We start from the raw sequence: 24,229 nt of genomic DNA, 5'->3' as shown, positions 1-24,229 counted from the left end.
CGGCGCATAACGGATTTATTTGCTCTAGATACTATTCTCTTAACGTGATATAATTAAACTTATTTAGTAATATAAGTGAAATAACTTCTGCACTCATGTTTTAATTTGTTACGAAACAAAAACCTGTACTATTAGAAAATATTTGTAATAAATACTAAATACAGTTTCCCATGTATGCAATTACATTACTATAGCTACGCATTTGCAGACTAAATTAATAATCATAATCTGCCGTTGCCAAGGTCCTTTTTTCTGTCTGCAATGCGGTATTTTTTGCAGTAGATGTCGCTTCTAATAAGTAAATAACCTGTCCTTTGAATTTTTCATTAAAAGGATAAGGTACTTTTTGTGGGGGTAAGGAGGTGGACTGTACATTATTAATGACTCGACACGATTTCCCTTACTTGCCATTAATTGTCTGATGTGATCCATCTTTTTTTCGTTCAGTGACCTCAGTGCAAATAAACCTATCAGATGTAGCCAAGTGACTAGCAAATTTTGTGAATGGAATACTCAGTGACTGGAAGATGACGTAATTGGAGAGCCGTGGGTTTCGTGCCCGGTTGTGGATTGGCTACATTTTGCCAACAGAACTTGTGATTGGCTGGCCAGTGCCGGTCAAACGCCTACACACTTTCACCCTGGCGGTAGATATAAAAGGGGGATACTTAGGCATTGAACAGCATCACGATTTAGAAACATATATTGAGGAAACCTCCACCACGTTTTACTGTTTCTTACGAAGCTTTGCCTTTCAAGGTAAGCATGCTCTTTCTTTCTTTTTCTTTTCTTAAATCTAGTGTTTGGTGAGCTTATTTCAGTGCAGCAGAATTTGCAGTGCTTGAAGCTGTACGTGTGCGCAGGCTGGTCTTTAACTGGTGCCAAGTTTCAGCTTGTGTTGGCTTTCTCTATTTTGATTTTTCTCTGTGCATTCAGAGAATGCATAATTTGTAATTAGCTAGATTTCGTATGGACTTCTAAATTACACGTTACTGGATTCCTCAAAATAAAATAAAACAAAATAAAAAGGACCAAGATAGAAGAAGGAATACACAATCCCGTTAGAATAATTGAAAGCAACCGATACTGCGTAGTATATTACATTTTCGTCGTAAAACCCCTAATCTCTCTACACTAGTGGGCTGCAAAGCTTGATTTATTTCTTTTGTAATCATTTTGAGGTTTTTCATAAAATCTGTTATAAAATGGTAAAAGTTTAGAAAGTGACAACCTTCATTGTATGTTAATTAGCAATATATGCTGCAGGTAGTAATAGGTGTTTTAATTTATGAGAGAAAAGGTGACGTTAAACTAAAAATATTTAAATAAAGCTGTGAGTCATAGAGAGGAGTTCTTCAAGATATGATATTTTTAATCTTTCTGCTCTCTTGACTTGAGTTCATCTGATTTATCTTTGGTCACAATTTTGGGATTTTTTTATTAAAATTACTTTAATGGACCTGTTTTTATAATTTTATCTAATTTGTATTTGAGTTGGAAGTTTAGCATGTAAACTGTACCAGAAAGTGAGCACTCTTTGATATAATGTGCTGATTTCTAAGCAAACATAATTATTTTTAAATTAAACATTAGAGCGATTAACATATGTTAATAATCTGCAAAAATGAGAATACAGAAAAGTATTGGTCATATTTTAAAAATAATAATAGCTTTAGCTTTCATGCTTTTTCATACGATTTACTATATCTGAAGTGCCATTTTGTCCAGTTCAGATCAGACACATTAAATGAAATTACGTGTAGTGCTTCAAATACAGGGGAGAAGAGACACGTTTCCCATCAGTTTATAGACAGATCTGCATTAACTTAAATCCCATTTTAGTTACATCTTGATAGTAATCCCAACTCTGAAAAAACTCCAAATATTTCAGTTTGGTCATATACAAAAATCCTGAAAATTATTTGAGAAAACTAAAACAAAAGACCAAAGCAAATTAACAACAACCTATTACCAAATGTGTCCAGAGAAAGATTGCATCTTTAGTAGATCTGTTAAGATTGAGGAGGCTGGAAAATGGCCATTGTTTGATGTGACTCTTTGTTGTAGAGAGGACATTATGGTTATGCTGAAGATTTCACCTTTCCTTGCTGTTTATGCCTTGGTTATGTGCCAGATGGATAGCTCCCAAGCAACCCCACTCAGGTAAGAAGCTGAGAGCTGTGGAAACTCATACGTTTCAGAGCACTGCATCTGAAAAGAATAGAGACATTTAGTTTTCCTCGTGGCTGCAGATAGGAAGTAGATTATAGTAAAGGAGAAAATGTAGATCTTCCAATATTACTTTTTTGTAACGCTCATATTTTAACATGCCATAGATTACTTATCTAGTGTGTGAGGGAATGAGTAGTCTTTGTCTTGAGTTCGGTATACATATGGACACCAGTGAGAAAGACACGCTCAGCAATGTGGAAAAGTGTATACAAGAACTCATCCACCTTAAGGGCACACATGCAAGAGACTCTTTGCAGCAGTTATACTTGTATTCACGCTGTCTCGCTTGTCTCCACCTAGACCTGGCTTAGACTCTATAACGGATCGAGTGACACTCAGTGATTACGAAGCTCGGCGGTTATTAAATGCGTTGGTGAAAGAATTTGTTCAGATGACAGCGGAAGACGTGGAACAAGCGACTGAGGGGAATAGGTAAGGGACACAGCCCGGGGATATGCACAGATGCTGGGGAAGCAGGACCACTCTGTATGTCCATTTGATTTCCCAGCAAGAGCCACCTCACCAAACACTCGGGCAGGCTAAGATTTTCCTCTCCCTTGGGACTGCGGATGACCTTGTACAATACTTTGGAAGGGACGGTACTGCATAGATGTTTTCCCGTGTCAGTATAAGGTGGACGGTTTCCACCTAGTTAACCTGCTTTTATCTTTTTTTTACAACTAAGAGCAAATAAAAAAACCCTTGGAGGGTGGAGTTGAACTTCAAGGAGGGGGTTGTATTAAAATATGGCAGCAAGAGGTACGTTTTCCCGATGGTAGTACTGAGGGCTGTTCGATCGCTCCTGGATTCTCTGTCGCGATAGTGCATGATGCTGTCGTGAGGCATGGAAGGCCATTGGCTGAAGCGGGCCATCCTATTAGTGCACGCAGCGCCACCCTCTCCTTCAGGGCCAAGGCATGCAAGTACATTTCCACTAACCCTAATAAATTCCTGTTGCAAAGCATGTTGATGAATGAGAGACTGAACAGCATGTCTAGTACAATGGAAGACAAACCTCCTATCCTTTGACTACCAGCATCCCAAAATCTAATCTATTTGCTTGATCAAGTAAACAATATTAATTTTGTTCATGATAAACCTCTGTTCTCCCTCTGATTTCAAGTGTTCTCCCCCTTGCATGAAATAAATGTGAGGGGATTTTATCCTTTTCTTTTTGTCTCCTAATTATACTTATTTATCTAGGAATGTAATGCATGGATGTGCATGATTTATATTACTTTTTTGGCATGTTTTTTTCCCCCTGCAGCCTGGATAGACCTATTTCCAAACGCTGTGCCAGTCTGAGTACTTGTGTGCTGGGCAAACTGTCTCAAGAATTGCACAAATTGCAAACTTACCCTCGTACTGACGTCGGGTCTGGAACTCCTGGCAAGAAAAGGAATGTGCTGAATGACCTGGAAAATGAACGCTATGCAAACTATGGGGAATCCCTGGGAAACAACTAGACATGCTTATTTTCACCCTTCTCCCTTTTTTTTAACTTGATGCATGTGGATCTAACCTTGATTGCTAACTTTGCTATGTTATTTTGATTCTGTTTTCGACTGAGAATGTTTGAGATGGACTTAAAGTTAGGACCATAAAGAACACAATACACATACCAAGTTAGAAAAAAAAATATACCAAATAAAATAAAAAAGAATGAACAGCACTGCCTTGAGACGTCAACTGATTTTCTTAGACATTTATTTTAAAAAAATCTAAACAAAGCTTTTCATTTCTAGCTATTACATGTACAGATAAACTCTTCTTTCATGCCTGCTCATACACTTGTTCAATAAACCTATTTTTCTATGAGGATTAGGCCTGTTTGTTTTAATTAATTGTGTTGGAATGCAAGATTTCTAGACAAAGCCAGAAAAGTTTTACAAATCTTTCCAGAACTGGAGAAGAGCAGAACAATACAAAAGTTGTACAATAATTTAATTCTAGAATAACTGAACAATTTGACTATGTTCATATACACTGGGAGAACACCTAGACCCTTTTAATGCTTTCTATATGTATGTGTGCATACATAATCAGTCACACACAATCTTAGTTAGTAAAACAATTTCTATAAACTTTTGAAATGGCTAAGCATCAAGAAATGCATGTATTAACTAGAGTGAAAACATTAGAAATGTAATCCAGGTTTAAAACTGTTCTCATTGAACTCATCCAGGTAAGAACTTTAATATTCCTTTTTCATTTTTCTTAATATTATTTACATGAAGCTTCTTTCCAATGATGTATTACCATGAATAACTGGATTTTTTACATGTATATCAGTTTTAGAAATAGCCTGTGAGATAGACTTGTATATTAAAAGAATGAAAATAGGGAGCTTTCATATCTGGGTAATTCATTTAAAATCTTGTTTTCTGTTAATTCTTTTACTTTAATAACAGATTTAGTGCTACTTTGTACCTCTTTAACTTTTTTTTTTCTCTGTATAACATTTATCTCATAATATGGGAACTGTTCAGAACACAATTGTCATGTTACCAGGGATGCTTTCTATGGTACTGTCTCTGGGCCTGCCTATAGTCCTAACTCAGGCAACATTCCCATTGATTTCAGTAGAAGATTGGCTTAAACAAAGACTTTAGAAGTATGTACTCTAAGGCCCCAGTCCAGCAATACACATAAGCATGTGTTTAATTCTAAGCAAGTGAGTAGTCCCACTGAAGTCAGTGGAATTACTAAAATGCTTAATGCTTTGCTCAGTGAAGGCCTAAATAATGAAGAAAGCTGTTTAAATAGTGCAATCAGATATATGGAAGAAGGAAAATGACTATGTGCAGTTAAACTCTGAAAAATCCCTGGCAACTTCTTACTCTGTAGATTTAGTTCCAGGTTGAAATCCTTGTCCCATTGAAGTCAATGGCAAAATTCCCATTGTCTTCAATGGGGCCAGGACTTCAGCCCTTTTGTGTGTTCTGACATAGCTGCTGATCTAGGTACCTAAAATAGGTGTTGCTACTATACTCCATCAGCACTACAAAACTAACTCAGCTGAGGTTTAGCTAGGTTCTTTTACTACTTATGCATTATCAACAGTTGTCTGTTAGATTTCAATTATTTGCTGGTGGGAATGGAGTTGATCAAGAGTTATTGAGGGGATAATTTTGTCTAGGTTACCTTAACTATTGGTGATAATGTGCAAGAAAGAAAGAGCCCAGTTTGACTTTCACAACCTGAGTTGAGTCTGTAGCACCTGGTACCTAGAAAAAGAAAACTATTTTTTAAACTCATAAACTGAGTGAACAATATGTAAATCCTTGAAACACAATAAACATGGAACTTCACAATCCCATTTTTATAGAGAGACTTTTCCAGGTAGAACCACACCTTATTGATATAAGCAAAGTATTTTTTTACATTCTGTCCATATAAAATATATATTTTTTATTTTGAAAAGCAGCGTAACAGCTCAGAAAAGGGCATGTAACACAGCAACCTGTGTGACCCATCGTCTGGCAGACTTCCTGAGCAGGTCAGGAGGAGTGGGCAAGAACAACTTTGTACCTACCAATGTGGGATCTAAAGCTTTTGGGAGGCGAAGAAGAAATGCTCAAATATAAACATCTGAATGACACCTGGAATATGGTAAACACACTGCAATATATGTAGAATCTATACTTCCCTTAGTAAAGTTACCATTGCTAATATCTCACGTAGAATTCTTGTTTGGATGGAAAATATATTTATGGTGTTTAAACCTAGAAAGAAACAGTAATAGTTAATTCTAATGTGTTACAAATCCAGTTTTTCATTTAAATAGAGCATCTACTGCAAGGTCTCTTTTTTTCAAAGTAAAGTGAAAAGTTTAAATAATCAGTTGTAATGAATGTTAGATCACCTTGTAACACAAAGCTGGTTGGTTCAAGTAATAGTTTCAATCAGTGGATATTCTTGCATTATGCCACAAGTAATATTTCTGTATCAATATTTTGGTAATTTTTGGATTTCTTTCTTTCAGATTGCCATGAAACTGAAATGTTAACTCCCTTTAGTTTCTAATGAAAGCAACTCTGCTCCATAAATCAAGAAGGCCAAACAGAAGTCTCATTTTTTGCATCCTAATATTTAAAAATGTTTTGTTAAAATCAAATGAAAGCACTTCTGTTATGTATATTACAAACCAATCTAATTATTCAAGTTAAATTATTGTTTATTCTTTTTATATGCAATTCTATTTCAAATAAAATGTGATAGCATCTATTATTTATTTATCTTCTAGCATATATGTGAAATGTGATCCATGCTATTTATCTGGGCAATACTGCCAAATCTCGGGGATTACACTAAATTGCTGCCTGTCAAGGCATATCTGTAAAATATGGAGTGCTGTGCCTTGATGTAAAACATTTAACTAACATGATTGTACAGTATGTTTAAAAACACATCAATATTGTATCATTTGTGAATTTAAGCAAGATTAAAAAAGTATTTTAGATACATTTGGATTGAGAAACTGATTTTTCATTTAAACCATTTAAACCATTGTTAGTTTATTGCATAGTTTTTTTAAAAAACATCTGGCATTAGCCAAATGTGGATGTCAGATTAGAAGGATCATTGGCCTGCTCCTATATGGTACTTCCTATGTCTTATCTAACTACAGACCCTAGAGTGGTTCTTGAAAACTAAAGTTTGAATGTTCAGAATAGAGAAAACATTTTCCCTTTTACAAACTCATGAACCAGTAACTAAAAAATAATTTCAAAATGATTAAACAGAATAACACCCCACAGTTCCTGGTAGTAACAAACGTCATAATGTATAGAGCAAGACAACAGTTTTGTATAGCCTCTTTCATACAATCTATATCCCAAAATGGTTTACATAGTTAAATAGTAGGGGGATAGACATAGGAGAAAAGACATGTATTTAGCTGAGATTGAAATGAGAGACAGAATAAATGAGAGAAAGGGATTCAGGATGACAATTACAGGCTGAAGGAACTGCAAAGAAGCAGTTTCTTTGATTAACCAGTGTCTGAGATTGTGGCCTGGTCTACACTATGAGTTTATATAGAATTTAGCAGCATTAAATCACAATAACCCTGCACCCGTCCACACAACAAAGCCCTTTATATCAATATAAAGGGCTCTTAATATCGATATCTGTACTCCTCCCCGATGAGGGGAGTAGCGCTGAAATCAGTATTGCTGTTTCGGATTAGGGTTAATGTGGCCGCAATTCGACGGTATTGGCCTCTGGGCGCTATCCCACAGTCCACCATTGTGACCGTTCTGGACAGCAATCTGAATGCGGATGCACTGGCCAGGTAGACAGGAAAAGCCCCGTGAACTTTTGAATTTCATTCCTGTTTGCCCAGTGTGTAGTGCTGATCAGCACAGGTGACCATGTAGTCCCAGAATCAAAAAAGAGCTCCAGCATGGACCGTAAGGGAGATACTGAAGCTGATCTCTGTATGGGGAGATGAATCTGTTCTATCAGAGCTCTGTTCCAAAAGACAAAATGCCAAAGCATTTGAAAAAATCTCCAAGGCTATGATAGACAGAGGCCACAATAAGGACTCAACACAGTGCTGTGTGAAACTTGAGGAGCTGAGACAAGCGTAAAGGAAAGCCAAAGAATCAAATGGACGCTCACAGAGGTAGTGGGGACAGAGGACTCTAGCTATCCCACAGTTCCCACACTCTCCGAAAACCATTTGCATTCTTGGCTGAGCTCCCAAAGCCTGAAGGGTCAAAAACATTGTTGGGGGTGGTTCAGGGTATATGTCGTCACCCCCCTACCATGTGAAAGAAAAGGGAAAAAAATAGTTTCTCGCCTTTTTTCAGTGTCACCGTAGGTCTACTGGATGCTGTTGCAGACGTGGTGCTGCAGCACTGCACAGCAGCGTTCTCTTGCCTTTCCTTCCTGATGGTGGATGGTACAATATGACTGATATCCGGCATCATCATCCCATGAGTGCTCCTGGCTGGCCTCGGTGAGGTCGGCTGGGGGCACCCTGGGCAAAAATGGGAATGACTACCGGTCATTCCCTTCTTTAAGCTTTGTCTAATGGAGATTCAGTCCTGCCTGGAATATCATAGCAGCTGGGGGCTGCCTTCCCTCCACCTTTTATCTCTGCTTGCAGAAGCAAAAAAGTCAGTGTTGTTTCTTATTCATGCATTCTTTATTACTTCATCACACAAATGGGGGGATAACTGCCATGGTAGCCTAGGAGGGGTGAGGGAGGAAGGAAGCAACAGGTGGGGTTGTTGCAGGGGGACCCCCTAGAATGACATGCAGGTCATCATTTCTGTGGGATGTCTGGGGCTCTGACCCGGAGCGACTGTTTGCCTCTCTGGTTCTTTAGTAGGCTTGCCTGATATTCTAGGCAGGACTGACTTTTCATTAGACAAAACTTAAAGAAGGGAATGACCACCGAGGCCAGCCAGGAGCACCCATGACAGCAGCAGATGGTACAATATGACTGGTAACTGTCATTATCAACTTGCAAGGCAGCAGACGGCACAGTAGGGCTGGTAACCATCTCTGCTAACTTGCAAAGGCAAGGGTATGCTGCTGTGTAGCACTGCAGTACTGCTTCTGTCAGCATCATCCAGTAGACATATGGTGACAGTGAAAAAAGGCTGAACAGGCTCCATGGTTGCCTTGCTATGGTGTCTGCCAGGGCAATCCAGGGAAAAGGGCACAAAATGATTGTCTGTCATGGCTTTCACAGAGGGAGGATTGACTGATGATGTTTACCCAGAATCACTTGTGACACTGTTTTTGCCCCATCATGCATTGTGATTTCAACCCAGAATTCCAATGGGTGGGGGAGACTGTGGGAACTATGGAATAGCTATGGGATAGCTACCCACAGTGCAATGCTCTGGAAATTGACGCTAGCCTCAGTACATGGACTCACACCGCCAAATTAATGTGCTTAGTGTGACCATGTGCACTCGACTTTATACAATCTGTTTCCAAAAACCGGTTTCTTAAAATCAGAATAATCCTGTAGTGTAGACATACCCTGTGTCTATTCAGGGGCCAGGGTTAGAGAAGCTGAAGAACAGAGAGTGGAGTAAAGGGAAATTGGAGAAAATCCATGGGTAGCTTTAAAACCAAGGAGGATACCTTTCAACCAATGCAGGTCCTTTCTCCTACAGAAGGAAACTGCTGACTTTTCAATATACTGGCTGGGCTAGATACTCTGGGTATTTCTACACTGAACACCTGTTATAGAGATGTGTACAGTAGATATATGGCTAGCCCTCCTAGGATCAGTATAAATAGCTGTGTAGGTGGTGAGGCACTGCTTAGGCAAGTAACGAGACATCTGAAGCTTGTGGCTATGTGTCCTACACAGCGTTTCACTTGCCCAAGCAATGCCCCCATATATACACTGCTGTTTTTATCAGTGTAATGTCCCACTGTCTCCCTGCGGCTTGAGCCTTTCCCCACTGCAGGAAAAAACTCTGACAATGGGGAAAGGGTCTGCCAGTTTTCTGCAGCTGGAGCCTTTCCCTGCTTCAGGGAAAGACTTCAGCAGCAGTGAAAGGCTTTCACAGATGGGAGGCAGCAGGGAGAGCCTTTCCCCAGTGTCTTCCCCCTACAAGAGTCTTTCCTTGCTGCAGTGAAAGGCTTTGGCAGCAGGGAGTTACTGAACGCTTTCTCCTCTGCCATTGCTTTTCACTGATGTGTGGACAGCTTTTTCACTCTGGCATACAGCCACACATACCCTATATATTGCAACCACCATTGGTGTGCAGTGTAGACATAGTCTTTGAGTCTATTTTGTTCTGCACTGCACTGCCAGTGCTATCTGACCCTAAAGTCAGCTTCCCAAATCCAGGGAGGATCATTCCACTGAAGTGATGATCATCTCATGGTGAGGAGCAATCATTAAGGCTCCTGCACCACTGTGGCAAGTATAGGGAAAAGGGGCGTGATTGGCGGAAAGGCTATGTAGTGGAGACACTCCTATATCCAATCCTTGGCTATGATTATGGCTCTTTGGATTAAATTACAGAAGCCTTATGATTGCATGATTCCCAAATAACCCTCTCCAGTGGGATTTAAGTGGGATGGAGGGCTCTGGCGAATTTCATACTACATATTATGTTTGAAATGAACTTGAATATAAATATTTTTTTCTCTACATGCAGTGCTTGATACTTTTTTCTTAACTAAACACAAACTGCATTTATTACCACAATAATCTAGAGTTCTGCTATGTGTAGAATTCAGATGTATATAGTTTCTAAGAAGATTAACCTATATTACTCTACAGTGATATCTTTGGTCCTGTTACTTCAACAACACAGAGGAGCACATCTGTCATTATGTACTCAGTAATAGCTCATACATAGCTTTGAACATTAGAATACATTTTATTGAGATATAACATTGTCTAAAAACATGAAGATTGTGTCCTACTGCTTTTAGAAAAGTGATGTGCATTAAACTTGGACAACTCCTGGAGTTTAGGTGGAAAGGTGAAGTTTGTTAATAAGACATTAATGTGAAAACACTAATCTCTTAAAGAGATGCAGGCTCAGATTAGTGGTAAGAAAAGTCATTTTAGTATGTACTTTAATTTTTTCCATAAGTTTACCAAAGAAACTAGAATAGAAAAGAAATTAGTCTTGTTTTTGTTTTCTTTTTTAGATTCAAATGAACAATATTTATTTCACGGCAACAGATAGTTGAGCTGCTCAAGATAAATGAAAATACTTTGCATATGTACAGTCTTGTTTCAAGAAAGAATGTACTTATTTAAAAGACCAGTGGAGAAATATCACTAATAGCAAATTCAGTGTTTATCTTTCTCATGGGAACCTGTTGCTTGAGTTTTTCTACTGTTTCAAATTCTCAGAGGCAGGCAAGATGTGCCCTTTTTTTTTCTAGTACAGTATTCCTGCCAGTGCCCTTTACAGTCAGGACTGGTTAACTGCACTTACATCGATCTGCAGTCTTCTGCTTCTATATGGCGGGGCAGGAGTTTCCTCAGTAGCTATCTGAGAGCTCTTTTCCTCAGATACTTTTGACAAATTCTTCATCTCCTTCCCAGTTTAGCCTTCTGTGTCAGAAACAGATGGTTAAGGGTTAATGCCTCTTTTACCTGTAAAGGGTTAAAAAGTTCACTTAGCCTAGCTAACACCTGACCAGAGGAACCAATGGGGGAACAAGATGTTTCAAAAGGAAGGAGGGAAGTTTTTCCTTTGTTTAGAGTTTCAGTTTCAGCCGGAGTGAAAAAGATCAAGGAACCAGCCTCCTATCAGAGTAGTAAGTTTTAGAAAGAAATAAATAGGTTTATGTTTATTTTCTTTGTAACTTGTCTTGGTACCATTCGGGAATTATCAAAATTGGGTATTTGGGTATTTTTTTTGTGTAACTAAATTTGTGCTCAGGGGAACATCCTCTGTGTTTTAAATCTGTTGTCTGTGAGAGTAGCTGGTATGCTAATCTCTCCCATAGGGTTTTCTTTTACCTTTCTTTTCTTTAATTAAAAGCCTTTTTCTTAATAGCTGATTGATTTTTTCTTGTTTTTAGATCCAAGGGGATTGGATCTGGACTCACCAGGGAATTGGTGAAGGAGTCTCTCAAGGCTACCCAGGGAGGGGAAGGTTTTGTGGGGAAAGGGAGTGATCCAGACACTGAAAATTCTGGATGGTGGCAGCGAAACCAGATCTAAACTAGTAATTAAGCTTAGAAATGTCCATGCAGGTCCCCACATCTGTACCCTAAAGTTCAGAGTGGGGAAGGAACCTTGACACCCTGGCAGAGACAGAATGTTCAGCAGAAGACTTTGATGAAGTCTGAGGACTCCTCTAGCCCAGCAGTAAATCCTCATCCACTTCAGTGCTTCAGCTGTTGATCAGGGCCCAACCATCAGCGTCAAAAGGCACAAGTTCCTGCATTCAGCTCCCCATGCTGGCAGTGCCACTTCCTCAGCCATTTTTCTCCACCCTTGGTTCTGTTCTTTCTAGTCCTCCTGCTGCAGCACCAAACCGGCAAGCCTCAAATTAGTCAGTGTGGGAAGAAGCGTGGGTTGTGTGGGACTGATTCTTCAAGATACTGCACTGAATGGTTCTTACTGCCCACAACGTTCCAAGTCTCCTTTTCCTACCTTAGTCCCTGCAAGATTTCTTTTCCAGGGATCCCCTACGGACTCCCTTTCCAGAGACAGATCCTTCCAAGCTGCAAGTGATCCACTACGTGAATAGCTTGTTTGAATCAGAAGATGATCTTCTCAAACACCCCTTCCCTCCTTCCTAAACGCTTTAAGATTCCTGTTCCATTCAGTCAATTTCTATTCACTTCACATTGTTTTCAGCCAATTGTCCACAAATCTAAACCATGCTCTTAGTCATGGTTTCTCCTTGCCTCCTTAGATAGCTTCTATTTCCCCTTTCATCCCAGTCTAAGCACCAAGGATAGGACACTACTTTTCTCTTTCAGGACTTTCAATGCCAGCGCCATAAACCCCTCCCCAAAGAACCAACCTGAGGATTCTGTTTGCTGTAACAGGCATCTGCTCCAGTCCTCAGCTGATGAAAGGGAATTTGCTTCCTGCTCTGAGCACTCTGAATCACAGAATGCATTGAAATTTAGTTTGAATTGATCTATTCCAATATGAAGATAGTTAAACCAACCAATCAATATCTCACCACCCAGGATGCCCTCAAGATGAGGTGTAGTTAAATGTAGAACTGTTTTCACATGTCAGAATCTCATAAGCTTGCTTGTGATTTTGAGTGATCTAACCATGTCAAGTAGAGTTCCATCAATAAACATCTCTACGAAACTGTACCAAGTCACATCTAATATTGCCACCAGTTTTTTTTTTCTGTCTTGACCATTGACTTGTCTTAGTCAGGATCATTCTCAAGCTAAAAGATTTTTCTCTCAGCTAATGGGTAGGTTCTCCAAAGAACTTTGTGGACCATAGGATTAAAGTTTTTTTGAAAGAGGCTTTGAATCTTCTTCCATTCCTTCATATGCTGCATATGCTTCATATAGCACACATATAGTATCAGCTGAAATGGCACTGTCCATTCACTGCTCCTTTTTGTGGTCTCAGAAAAAAGTTCCCAAAGACATAATAAGAGGCTGACTAAAGGAAGCTGTATTCTATTTAGATTATGTTAGGGTTTCTCTGATTTCTCCCTTTTGTCACACCACCAGATTGTCTACTATATCTGTTCTCTGCAATACCCTGGCTCAATTATGTGGCTCCAGGCTCTCCATACACACAATATTTCCAGAGGCAGTCTGGCTCAGGCACATTTTGACAGGGTGAAACTCTTGTGACAAGTTCCCAGTAAAAGCCTTTAAGGATTAACAGACTCAAATAAAGATATGCCCAGCCATCCATTACTGAGAGGCATTCAAGGGAGCTTCATGTAATTTTACTGCAACCATAAATTCTAGCAATACTAAAACTACCAATCGTTCTGCCCCTTTCAATCCACAAGGGTTAGAAAATTCTTCCTCATTATCAGCCAGAGGCTGCCAGAGCCAGACAGGAATTCTACACAAGAAAGTGGAAGTCCTGCTAGCTTAGTCCCACCTTCTTCTAGAAGAAAGTGTCAAGAATTTCTTCTCAGCCTGTGGTGGTACCCTTTCTAATAGATAAGCTGTCAAGGTTCCTTCCCCACTCTGAACTTTAGGGTACAGATGTGGGGACCTGCATGGACACTTCTAAGCTTAATTACTAGCTTAGATCTGGTATTGCCGTCACCCCCACCCCCAGTACCACCTTTTTCCCTGGATAGTCTTGAGGGACTTCACCAATTCCCTGATGAACACAGATCCAAACCCCATGAATCTTAAAACAAAGAGAAATTAACCATCTCCCTCCCTTTCTCCGACCAACTCCTGGTGGATCCAGATCCAACCCCCTTGGATCTTAAAAAACAAGGAAATCAATCAGGTATTAAGAAAAGGCATTTAATTAAAGAAGAAGGTAAAAGAAATCTTCTGGGGAGCTTAGTACCAGCTACTCTCACCAACAACAATTTAAACACGGAGGATGTTTCCCGTGAGCACAATATTAGTTACACAAAAAAATACCCAATACCCATTTTGATAATTCTCCATGTACCAAGACAAGTTACAAAGAATATCAAACCTATTTATTCCTTTCTAAAATTACTACTCTGATAGAGGCTGGTTCCTTGATCTTTTTTCACTCGCTGAAGCTGAAATTACAAGGAAAAACTTCCCTCCTTCCTTTTGAAACATCTTGTTCCCCCATTGGTTCCTCTGGTCAGGTGTTAGCTAGGCTAGGTGAACTTTTTAACCCTTTACAGGTAAAAGAGGCATTAACCCTTAACCATCTGTTTCTGACATAAGCTCTCAAATTTCTCAGGCCTGGCTTACCCACAGACTTTCAAAAGACTTTTCCTGTCCTTCAGGATTGGGTGAAAAGACAAGGTTGTGTAGCAAATCTCTTCCTAGGAATAATAGCTTCAGTCATATGAAAAGAGAAGTTCAGGTTTCTACTCCAGGTTCTTCATGGTGATAAAAGGTTTAGGCAAACTTCATCCAGTTCTCATGCCTAACCTTTCCATGTGCAGAGCTAAATTTCAGGTTGGAGACTTTAGGTATCTTCTTCAATTCAGTAACTTTAGGGTATTTCTATTTGCGCGTTCTGGCTGGAAAGAAAAGAGATTGTATATTTTTACTTCTCACTTCTTTTTCTAAGGGAGCAATATTTAGTCTGATATCTCAGTTCAAATCTGCCTCTTCTTCCTTTTTCTGTTTCTTATGGTAACTCAGCGAACAATGTCAGTATAATGCATTAGAGGGCAATGGCACCAAAAAGCATTGCTGGGGTCAGGGCAGGAGAAAGAAAGCATTTTTTTGACTTGCAAGAGATGAACACTACCTATTCATTTTAAGCCTGATGGAACAGCTGGTTCCCATTCAAGGGAGACAAAACTACATGTTAGGAAACTAATGTAGTTTTTTTTTTTAAACTTAACGGTTGTTACTGAAATATCCCTCTCCTAATGGTTGCCAGCTATTATAAGGCTACTAGCTGTTAGGGGGTTGCTGTTGACTGTCACACAGTCTTACACTGCTCCTTTTGCACCCAAATGTTCAGTGTATTCGATCCATTTTTGGGTGTACAAGGAATACAGGATTGATCGAGAGTTTGTGGATAATTTTGATTATTTGACTTCATGAGCAACTGGGGAAAAAATCTTGTTTCATTTTTCATGACTGTCTCTGTTGATGAAATTGCCTAAAGTCCTTAGCTTTTTTTAAAAAAATAAATCCGAGGGCTTGGTCTTTCACAGCACAGGTGCAGATTGTATACTATACAAAATATATTTAGAAATTAGTATTTAATAAGGGAATGTATAGTTTCCATTGTACTACCTTTTCATTTTTTAATTACACTGCCATTTTAAGCAGTGCTGAAAGTGGACAGAAAATAAAATGCTAGTGCAGTATAAATGGCTTACACTTTATGGGCAGCATCCTATCTAAGTTATTTAGTGTTCAGTCAGGCAACACAATACAGATTAGTCATATACAAGTGTTTGTATTAATGTTGGAGAGGACATACAAACCATTTTGGTTCTAATGTTTTAATAAACTGTCAAAACTGTTTTTCTTTAACAAATGGTTATTTTAAATGTGCATAACCAAAGCCTTTGTGAGGTGACGTGTATAGTTGCTCATGACCCATCTCACTGTTACTGCAGACTTCTTGGGCCTTCATTTTGTATGTCATTGTGTGGTGGTATTGATCTCCAGTGCAAATGTGAATCAAAGCAACATGTGGGCATGAGAAAGGTTATGCTGTGCACTAGGCACAGTCCTCTGCACTGACTCAGAATAAATCTCAGGCTGCTTCCACAAGCCAGAGTAAATCGCTGGTTCTCCAGAGTACAAAATGAAAAAGCACCAGGGTGAAGACAGAGAATGAGTATATCAGAGGAGACATGGTGATCCTCAGCATGCAAATATGGTGCTTAATTATGTGCTGCTTCTTTGGCTTGACCTCTACCGGTAGGGTAATGGTGGCTGTAAAACTGTACTTTCATTATTACAGGGGATGTTTCCCTTCTGTCTCTGGTTATGCTTATCACTTTTTACCTTGTTTTTATACATGGGACAGTCTGCACTTGTGCTGTGAAAGACCAAGCCCTGAGCTTCAACTTCACTGAAAATGTAGTAACTAGACATAATTTTAAAATAATACAGGTAGATTTACACAGTAACTCTGTCCAGTTATTTAATCTCATTTCTTTTCTTTTGTGGGTAGAGTTGAATTAATCTTCCTGAAAGCTTCCATAGTCTGCTGTGTAAGAAATGAGCAGAGCTAATGCTATTGCTTCTGTCACAGAACCTTGCCAAAAAGCAGCCTTTAACGGACAGTAGTAAATTTTGGTATTGGTTATTTAATTCAACATTGTCATGTATAATTAGCTGATTGAATATCTGCATGAAGTGAGTAATTTTTAAAACATGCTGGGTAATTTAGATCTGAGAATATTTTTGCTCCTCTCCAAATGGATATATCATCATAGGATTTCTAGACACATTGAGGATGCATTGTGTGCCTCATTTTCAAAGTAGCTGACCACTCACAGCTTCCCGTGGTTTCAATCTGAGTTCTGGTGCTCATAGCTTTGAAAAATCAGGCCCATTTTGTCTTTAGTGACAGGGTTTGGGCAGGAGCGGCGCCAGGGTTTTTGGTGCCCTAGGCGAGGGTCCTTCCGCGCTCCCGGTCGTTGGCAGCAAATCTGCGGCGGGGGGGTCCTTCCGCGGCTCCCAGTCTTTGGGCCACTTTGGCGGCAGGTCCCGGAGCAAGTGAAGGACCTGCCGCAGAATTGCCGCCGAAGACCTGGAGCGCAGTAGGACTCCCCGTCGCAGAATTGCCGCCGAGGGTGGCAAAATGCTCCCCTCCAATCCTACTGCCCTAGGTGACCGCCGGCCCTGGGTTTGGGTATTTATTTGTATATTTATTCTGCATATTTACCCTCTCATTATTGTTATAAAATACAGTTCATTCTTTCCTAGTTCAGCAAAAAAAATTGTCCTTTATTTTTAATTAGTCTATATGTTTCCCTTGCACCTTTTAAAGTTCACCAGGGAAGATGTTCCTGCATTGTAATATTCTATTTCAGAAACTATATAGCTTTTATTTCCAAATTAAGTATTACATGATTATTTCCTTACCTGGGAAGAACTCTGAACTTGGTTGGCTGTAAGGGATCACAGGTCTTGAATATTGGTTTGCAGCTCCTTAGGCAGTTCTCAGACCACAGCCACAATCCAGCAGCTTGCTGGTACCAGTAGGGACTTTTGCAGGCTGATGGGCCCTTGCCCGTAGATACCGCCCATGAAGCTCCCAACTGGAGGAAACATCTTGCCCTCTCCAATTGGCTCAGACTCACTATTTAAGCCAGAAGGAAGCACAGGAAGTTGTCTGAGAAAATAGATGAATCCCTGATTGGTTGACACATCAAACCCTGCCTACTTACCTAGCATCTGAGCCTTGCCTTGTTCCTAATTCCTCCCCTCTTTCTTTGATCCAGATCCCTGCTTTTATGCCCTACCTCTGGTTACTGTCTTTGACTCTGACCCATGGCTTGATTTCTGGCTCTGGTTCTGACCTTTGGCTTGATTCCCAGCTCTGTCTCTGAGCTCTGGTTCCTGGTGCCTAACCCCTGCTCTGACCACTAGGCATGACTGCCTATATCCAGATCTACAACAGTTTGCTAGGAAAACCAATCCCTCTGAATAGGGTCCAGTGGGGTATGGACCCAGCAGAGCTTCCCCCACCTCAAGGAGGGCTGGTGTGTCATGAACAAGTGACCTTCCTCCAGATAGACAACCAAGCCATGAAGGCATGGATTGTACAGCCAGTCACTGAGAATCAGGCACTGCAGGGGCAAGTCCATCAACTCTGTGCAGAAAACATTGCGCTTTGGGCCCTACTGGCCACATCATCCCTTGAGCCCAGACCTGTTTGTCTCCCTCCCAGAGCACTTCAGTGAGGATTGTTCAAATATTGAGGCCTCATGAGGTCTCATGAACCAGTGCCTTGCTCTTGTTCTTGCTTCGCCATCAGACATACTTGTCCGAACAAGTCAAGGTAGGCCTGGTAGTCAGCCTGATGACTGGAGAGGCATTGTTTACATTGACTGTTCATAGGTGGCCGCCCACAGCTCCCAGTAGCTGTGGTTTGCCATTCCCGGCCAATGGGAGCTGCAGGAAGCAGCGTGGGCTGGGATTGGGTTGGGGTATGGGGTGCAGGCTCAGGGAGGGAGTTTGGGTGCAGGAGGGGGCTCAGGGCTGGGGCAGGGGGTTGGGGTGCAGGAGGAGGTGAGGGGTGCAGGCTCTGGGCAGCACTTATCTGAGGCAGTTCCTGGAAGTGGCAACAGCTCCCTCTGGCTCCTAGGTGGAGGGGTGGCCCAGTGGCTACACACGCTACCCTTGCCTGCAGGCACCACCCTTTCAGCTCCTATTGGCTGTGGTTTCTGGCCAATGGAAGCTGCGGAGCTGGTGTTCAGAGTTGGGGGCAGTGTGTGGAATCCCAGTGACCGCCCCTGTGCCAAGGAGCCAAAGGGATATGCTGGAAGCTTCCTGGGAGCCACGTTAAGCCAGGCAGTCACCCTGCCTGCCATGCTATGGGCAGCCAACTGGACTTTTAACGGCCCCGAGCCTCCAGGGTCTCTTTTCAACCAGGCATTCTTGTAGAAAACCAGATGCCTGGCAACAATAGCCTGATCCTGAATATCTCCACAGGCCAAGCTCCACAAACCCAAGTCAGCTGACCTGGACTAGCAACAGCCATGCCATGGGTCTTTTATCCCAGTGTAGATGTACCCTCAAAGGTTTTCACTCATTAGTTCTCCCCCAGAGACCTGAAAGCGCCGCCCCCAAGCACGGAGGCTTGCCATGGGAGGCGCTCTGCCGGTCGCTGGTCCTGCAGCTCTGGTGGACCTCCTGCAGGCATGCCTGCGGAGGGTCCACTGGTCCCACGGCTCCACCAAAGCCATGGGACCAGCGGACCCTCCGCAGGCACGCCTGCAGGAGGTCCACTGGAGCCACGGGACCAGCAGACCCTCCATAGGCATGTCGCTGAAAGCAGCCTGCCTGCAGCCCTCCCGGCGACCGGCAAAGTGCCCCCCGTGGCACGCCGCCCCAAGCACTCGCTTGGCGTGCTGGGGCCTGGAGTTGCCCCTGGAGAGGAATTTTCCAGCTTTGAAATATTTTTGGGGGGAGAATATGTCTCATGCAAAATTTGTACCATTAGTTAGCTAAGGGCTGTTTTCCCTTAGGCTATATATTCTTTCTTTAACATTCATGTGGATTTATGGGTGTCAAAGTAAAAGCCTTAAGATATATTTTCTTAAGGCAAAAGAAATAGATTGAGAATTAAAATCAAATGTTTTTTAAAAAATCAAATGTCAGGGCAACGGACTTGAAACAAAAAGCATCTCTGGTTCATATGAAAGTCTACAAACAAGCATTTAAAATAGTCATTCTATATGCACTATGTAGTCAAATTATTTTCATAAACTTTAAGCACTGACCATTTCTGCACGAAGGTCATAGTTGATAAATCTACACATTTTAATTTTCCGCAGCTTGGGAGGTATTTTGTGAAGATACCTCTTTGCTTATTTTTAATGAGGTTTACAGAACAGACAAAATGTCTGTATTGTCTATATTTTTTTCCAAACTGAGCTAAAAGTATTATCTTGTTCTGCAAATGCCAAAATTGTTGGGATGTCACCACCTTATAATAATGATAATTAATAATTTTAAAAGGTAAATATTACTACTCATATTTTACAGATAGAGAAATAGGCCACAGTGAATCAGAGGCAGTCAGAAATAGATCCAAGTTCTCCTGACTCCTTGCCATTTACTGTAACCATTAGGTTGAATAGCCTCTGAACAAAGAATTTTTAGATTATTTATTTTTCCCCCTTTTTTAAAGTATATATTTTCAAAAGTTATCTTTTAGATGTTACAACATACAAAGATCTTATTACACATCAGAAAACATTTTACATAAAGTTGCTTAGGAATTCTTCAGGACAAATATGTCCATAGCTGGGGCACTCCCCAAGATGATCAGGAGAAAGGGTAACCTACTATGCCCCATGGCAAGACATCCTGATCCGGTCATAGTCTGGTGGAGCGCTTTAAGGCTTCAGGAAGGAGCCATTATCCTGTGTGCTATAGGAGACAGTGTCTTTCTTGAAGAGCTTCTACGTTTCATCAGAGGCATGATTTGCTCTCATGAGGCTTCATAGGGCAAGTGCTACCTCAAAAGAACTCATATTATTGCCTAGAAAGGTGTGATTTATAAAGACACACCTTCGTTTTTGCCATCTGTATCTGTCTTATCTGTGTTATCACTTGAGATGGAAATAACCCACTCTTGGAATTCACAGGCCTGATTCTCAGTAATCAGGCCCCTTTACAGAATTCTGGCAGTGTAAAGGGGTCTTAAAGTGGATGTAAATGTAATTTATGCCCACTTTTAGATGCGTCTACATTTTCAGAGTGGTGTAGGGGGGCCTTAGTGTAACTGAGACTCCAACCTCGAAGTTTCATGGCTGTGTGGAAGCTGTGCCAACACTCTACTTCAGTCTTGGGAGAGTTTTATACTTGAGAAGCTTGGGGATGTTATTTTACTTTATTTCACTGTAGGTTATGGTTAACTGGAAATTAAAACTATGTAGCTGTAGACAGGTATGTTAAATTTAAGAAATGGAGCAGTTGGAAAATACAACTTCTAGAAGCTAGAGGGCATAGGAGACATAGAATGTCTGTATGTAGAATTTAGTTATCAAGATATCTGAGGCAGCCATTTGAAGTAATTTTCTATTGTTTTTATACAGTATGCCACTCACCACGTAACATAAGACAGTTCAGACTGATTTTGTCCTGTTTCCAAAGAGCAGTTACTGAAATATGGAAATATCTTTTTGAATTTTGATTAGTTTTGTGTAGTTAGTCAAGATTAAAAACAGCAATCTGTAGAGATTTCAGTCTAAATGGAGACCATAATATATATCTAACTCAGAATACTATATAAATAAAAAAGTTTGTGGTTTGTGTTAACTAGTACTACTGTAGACAGCTATTTTATTAACGACAAAATCTACACAAGAATTTTCATAGGTTTTAATGTAATTCAAGTTAAAAAAATATATAACTTAGAGTATAATAATTTAAAAATGAAAATGATACCATCTATTTGCTCTGTGAAAGGTAAACACAATTATGATTCTACAAACCCTACTACCAACTAGAATAACCATTTATATATACTGTCTATGTTTCTAAAACAAAGTTCTTGGAGCTCGCCATAAATATTACAAACAGAGTGGTGTGAAACTTTCATTATAAAACTGCACAAAAATCACCAAGCCTTTGGTTCCAATTCAGTATTAATCAACTGAAGGTTTATCAAAAGGTTTACTAAAGATCACAAACCTTCCAAATGAACTGGGATTGATGCAAACTCATGTTGAGTTTTTTAGTTTGTTTGAACCTGTGTGGCAAAGTGAAATCTATAGATTGAGCTCATAGGAACTGAAATCAAATAAAAGATTTCCACCAGTGCTTACCAACTGGAACTGACAAATTTCTCACAACTTTAGTTTTAATTACATGGTTGGGCCTGATTTATGCTGAGTCAGTACTCAGGACACCTTCAATTTCCATGTCAGACAATAGGAATTAATGGTGCTCTGTGTATCTCAAGGTCAAGTCAGAATGCAGCGTAGCCAAGATACATATCTCCCATATGTTATAGAAAAATAGTTTAAAAAATTGTTCCATATCAGAATAATTACATATACAGTCACACTCAGCTCTACAATATAGGGGCCCTGATCCTGCAGCCTTTACTCAAGTAAAATATCCAAGGACATAATAGATATTTTCACTGAGAAAGGGCTTCAGAACAGGCCCTAATGCTGTGATGTGTTTCTACAAACCATTAGTCATGTAAGTAACCTACAGCCCTATAAGTAGTCCCATTGCAGTCAACGGGAATACTCATGTGAAGAAGGGTTTGCTGGATTGGAGCCTTCATGTAGTGCCATATATTGTGTGAAATGTGTAAGGATGACATTCAAGTAAACAAAACAAGAAACCGGTAAAGTAATAAATCTCTAGTGAATAATTCATCAGGTTCTGAATTATGCAGTAATGATTATGACTGAGTATGTTTTAGGGAATACACCTGAAGACAGCAACGATGCACCAAATAATGTGTTGTATACTCTGAACTTCCCCCCCAGTAAGTACTTGTACAAATGAATAAATAAATAGAATGTACAGGAACGCTGTTTGGTGAGTAACAATTATGTAGTTAGAAACTATAGACCAGATTCAGAAAAGCATTCAAACACGTTTAAATCCCTTCGGAGTCAAATGAAGGGTATGTTTAAGTGCTTTGCTGAATAGGGATGGATTTAAGCAGGTGCTTAAAGTGAAGAACATGTGTATGGGCTTTTCTGAATCAGCGCCTATGCTGTAAGATGGAGCTTCCTGATATGTGTCACAGATACAGATAGAAAAATAAAAGGATTTGTCCCTTAAAGCAACTGCCTACTATTACATAATTTTACCTACAAAGTCCTTTTCCCCGTTGTCTTGTGAATTTGCTCGAGGACATGTATGACATAACAAAGAGTTAATGTAGGCACTACTGCAGTATAATAATAATATATAGTAAATGACATTCTTACATTTCAAACAAATTGAAAATGAAGGCAGGAGGCCAATAGAAAAAAGAAGGGGAGTAGGGTTAGGGAATGTGAAAGTTCTAAACATCAGCCAATAGTGGCCATAAAACAAAACATTTTGAAATAAAAAATCTGAAGGATTTCGTTAGAAATGGGAAATGATGGACTGAAATGGATGTTGGGGACAGGTATAGTGTTCCAAGTCCTATGGCCTGCCTTGACAATGATGTCTGAGCACAGATTTAGGTCTGTATTTTCCAAGGAAGCATTACAGTGAGAAAGATGGCTTCTCTGGTTTCTGCTCAGATTGTGTAAATCTTTCACCTTTTACTAAAGATTTCTGTGGAGAGGAGTGTTTAGGAGTTTCTATCCAATCTTTTGAGGCTTCACTTCAGTGAGGTAGTTATTCTGAGGGGGAGGGATAGCTCAGTGGTTTGAGCATTAGCCTGCTAAACCCAGAATTGCGAGTTCAGTTCCTGAGGGGGCCACTTAGGGATCTGGGGTAAATATCTGTCTGGGGATTGGTCCTGCTTTGATTTAAGCAGGGGGCTGGACTTGATGACCTCCTGAGGTCCCTTTCAACCCTGATATTCTATGAACAAAGGTAAAGCTGAATCTTTCCACCTTGACAAATCCAAAACCCAAGTCCAAGTTTCAGTGGGGGGGCAATAGGTCCTTTCATAAGCCAAATGAAAAACCTTAGATCATCACAATTTCATCCCAAAGCTGATGCCCACTTGTGCCAGAGATAACTTTAGTGGGGACAGCCATGTGTTTTCAGTCCCAGTGGGCTGTCATTACTGCAAACATGCCACTGATCTTGTAAGCAGAAGGCAAATTCCATAGACAAAGTCAATTCAACAGGTCCTAGAAATAGAAAGACTAAGGAATAACATTTGATTTTATTAGTATCCAACAGCTGATAATGCTGGACCAAAGTGAGAAGCTGATACAGGGAGGGATGTTTTCTTTTCAGAGTGTAGAACAGAGGTCATTGCTGAAGAGGTGAGAACTCTTTTGTCTCTGTAAAGGAAAGTTGCCCTTTTAAAGAGCAGGAGGGAGAGCTTTTGTTCTTCATTATTCTGTGTTTTTCCAGGTCATCCCTCATTTTGAGCTGCAATAGACAGGGTGAAGAAAAAACAAAAACAAACAAAAAAACCCTGAACCCCAACACAATGGCAGCTGCTTCAAAGCTGCTGGGATCTATGTAAATGCACACTCCAAGACACAGGTATATTTCCCACCAAAGGAAAAAAATCAAATATTCAGTTCAGTCCTGTTCCGCT

General features: G+C 40.3%; 1 protein-coding gene and 1 non-coding gene across 4 annotated transcripts; both read left to right on the top strand.

Moving 5' to 3' along the window:
* Nucleotides 1–688: 688 nt before the first annotated feature.
* On the top strand, nt 689–6,698 carry CALCB (calcitonin related polypeptide beta). 3 transcript variants are annotated; one of them, XM_032787659.1, is made up of 5 exons: nt 689–759; nt 2,068–2,163; nt 2,533–2,664; nt 5,660–5,844; nt 6,218–6,698. In XM_032787659.1, exons 2-4 carry the CDS (start codon nt 2,078–2,080, stop codon nt 5,817–5,819), a joined length of 378 nt encoding a protein of 125 aa, XP_032643550.1. In that variant the 5' UTR covers nt 689–759; nt 2,068–2,077; the 3' UTR covers nt 5,820–5,844; nt 6,218–6,698. The 3 variants fall into 3 exon arrangements, with proteins under 3 accessions (XP_032643550.1, XP_032643549.1, XP_032643548.1); XM_032787658.1 differs by having other exon boundaries at nt 5,657–5,844; XM_032787657.1 differs by lacking the exons at nt 5,660–5,844; nt 6,218–6,698 and adding an exon at nt 3,500–4,051.
* A 16,531-nt stretch (nt 6,699–23,229) lies between these two features.
* LOC116829047 (U5 spliceosomal RNA) lies at nt 23,230–23,345 on the top strand. The gene has a single exon (XR_004374658.1). It is a non-coding gene; the product is annotated as a U5 spliceosomal RNA (small nuclear RNA).
* The last annotated feature ends 884 nt before the right edge of the window (nt 23,346–24,229 follow it).

This window comes from Chelonoidis abingdonii, chromosome 4 (assembly GCF_003597395.2).
Source record: "Chelonoidis abingdonii isolate Lonesome George chromosome 4, CheloAbing_2.0, whole genome shotgun sequence".
In the NCBI taxonomy this organism is placed as follows: Eukaryota; Metazoa; Chordata; order Testudines; family Testudinidae; genus Chelonoidis; species Chelonoidis abingdonii.
This window is presented reverse-complemented; position numbering and strand designations above follow the sequence as displayed.